Here is a 1225-nt window from a genome sequence, read left to right as displayed (position 1 = left end):
ATGGAAAATCGTCGCTACTCCGTTGGCCTGACTGATTGCACAGTTGGTTGCAATGGTGTAAGTGTTGCCACTTTGGACCCCACACCCAGAGTCCTCCTGTTTAAAGCTCACCAAGTTGTCCAGTCCGCTACCAAAGATCGCCCTTCCTCTTCTAGAGAGGTGGGTCCGATCCCACCCGAATAAGCTGCAGTGATCAATGGATGTCCAGTTCTCAGGCCAGCAGATGGGTGCCTCAACACCCCTTAACAGTGCATCACCCACTACAAGCATTTGTCATTTCCTTTTGTGGCATCCACTGCATGCTGCTGGTACAGTTTCTCCTTGCAGACCTTGTTCGTGGGTGTCTACAGCAGTTAAAGCTTCGTATCTGTTTTTGGTTGCAATGATGGAGAGTGGGGAATGAAGCAGAGTCAGGCTTTTGTGGGTCACGAGGGTCAAAGATGTCACATTCTCTGTGTTGTCTGCTACAAATGTATGGTTCTGAAATCACTTATCTCCATCTCAGCCTCTCTAGTACTGCAGAGTTTTTTAACTGTTTCCTGAAACTCAGCCAGCTGATGCAACATCCTGTGCACATCTTTTGCAGACATTTACCTTTTCTGCAGAAGGGTCACTTATTGCAACCTACTGCCTCTACTGAAGTCTCCTTTCTTACCAGTCCCATCTTCATGGAAGCCTCAAACATCTCAGAGGCTTTCTCTGTAGAAACACTGGATTTCTATCTGAGGGACTGTCGCGGGTTCGGTTTGCAACCGGGCAGAAACACCAATTTAGTGTAGTGGTTTGGTCCAAAATACTCATTACTGTTTATCTGCTGTGAGATAAGAATTAGGAGAAATGCAAAGCAGGCACCAAACTTGAAAGAATATAAAGAAGTTTATTACCAGACCTAAAAGAGGAAAAAAAAAATTATACCATCTTCAGAACTCTCCTCCTTCCCCCACCTTCCTCCCTTCTCCCACTGACAATGTGAAAAGACAACCCTTAAGATGCTCAGTCTGTTCACCACTTCCATAATAACCTTGTTTAGTCCATTTAGAAAGAGAAGTCTCTTCTTGCTTGTGCTATGAAAACATTATCACAACGAGACAGCCACCCACTTCCAAATATTGTTCAGTTCATTTAGGAAGAGGAGTCTCTCTGCCTGCATGTGAGTCCCTTCCCCTGACTTGCAGCTTTTCCCGCAACTGCGTTCGAGGGTCCACTCTTGAAGTTTTTTGGGGTA

General features: G+C 45.5%; 1 protein-coding gene across 1 annotated transcript in view; it reads left to right on the top strand.

Moving 5' to 3' along the window:
* Positions 1-1225, top strand: part of PTCHD3 (patched domain containing 3) — a 29661-nt gene continuing 28436 nt past the window's right edge. The window contains exon 1 of the mRNA XM_008639324.2: positions 1-159. Within this exon, the coding sequence (XP_008637546.1) occupies positions 1-159 (159 nt within the window). The remainder of the gene's footprint in view (positions 160-1225) is intronic.

Source organism: Corvus brachyrhynchos, unplaced genomic scaffold (assembly GCF_000691975.1).
Source record: "Corvus brachyrhynchos isolate BGI_N302 unplaced genomic scaffold, ASM69197v1 scaffold167, whole genome shotgun sequence".
Taxonomy (NCBI): domain Eukaryota; kingdom Metazoa; phylum Chordata; class Aves; order Passeriformes; family Corvidae; genus Corvus; species Corvus brachyrhynchos.
Note: the sequence above shows the minus strand (reverse complement) of the source record. Positions and strands in the feature narration are given on the sequence as shown.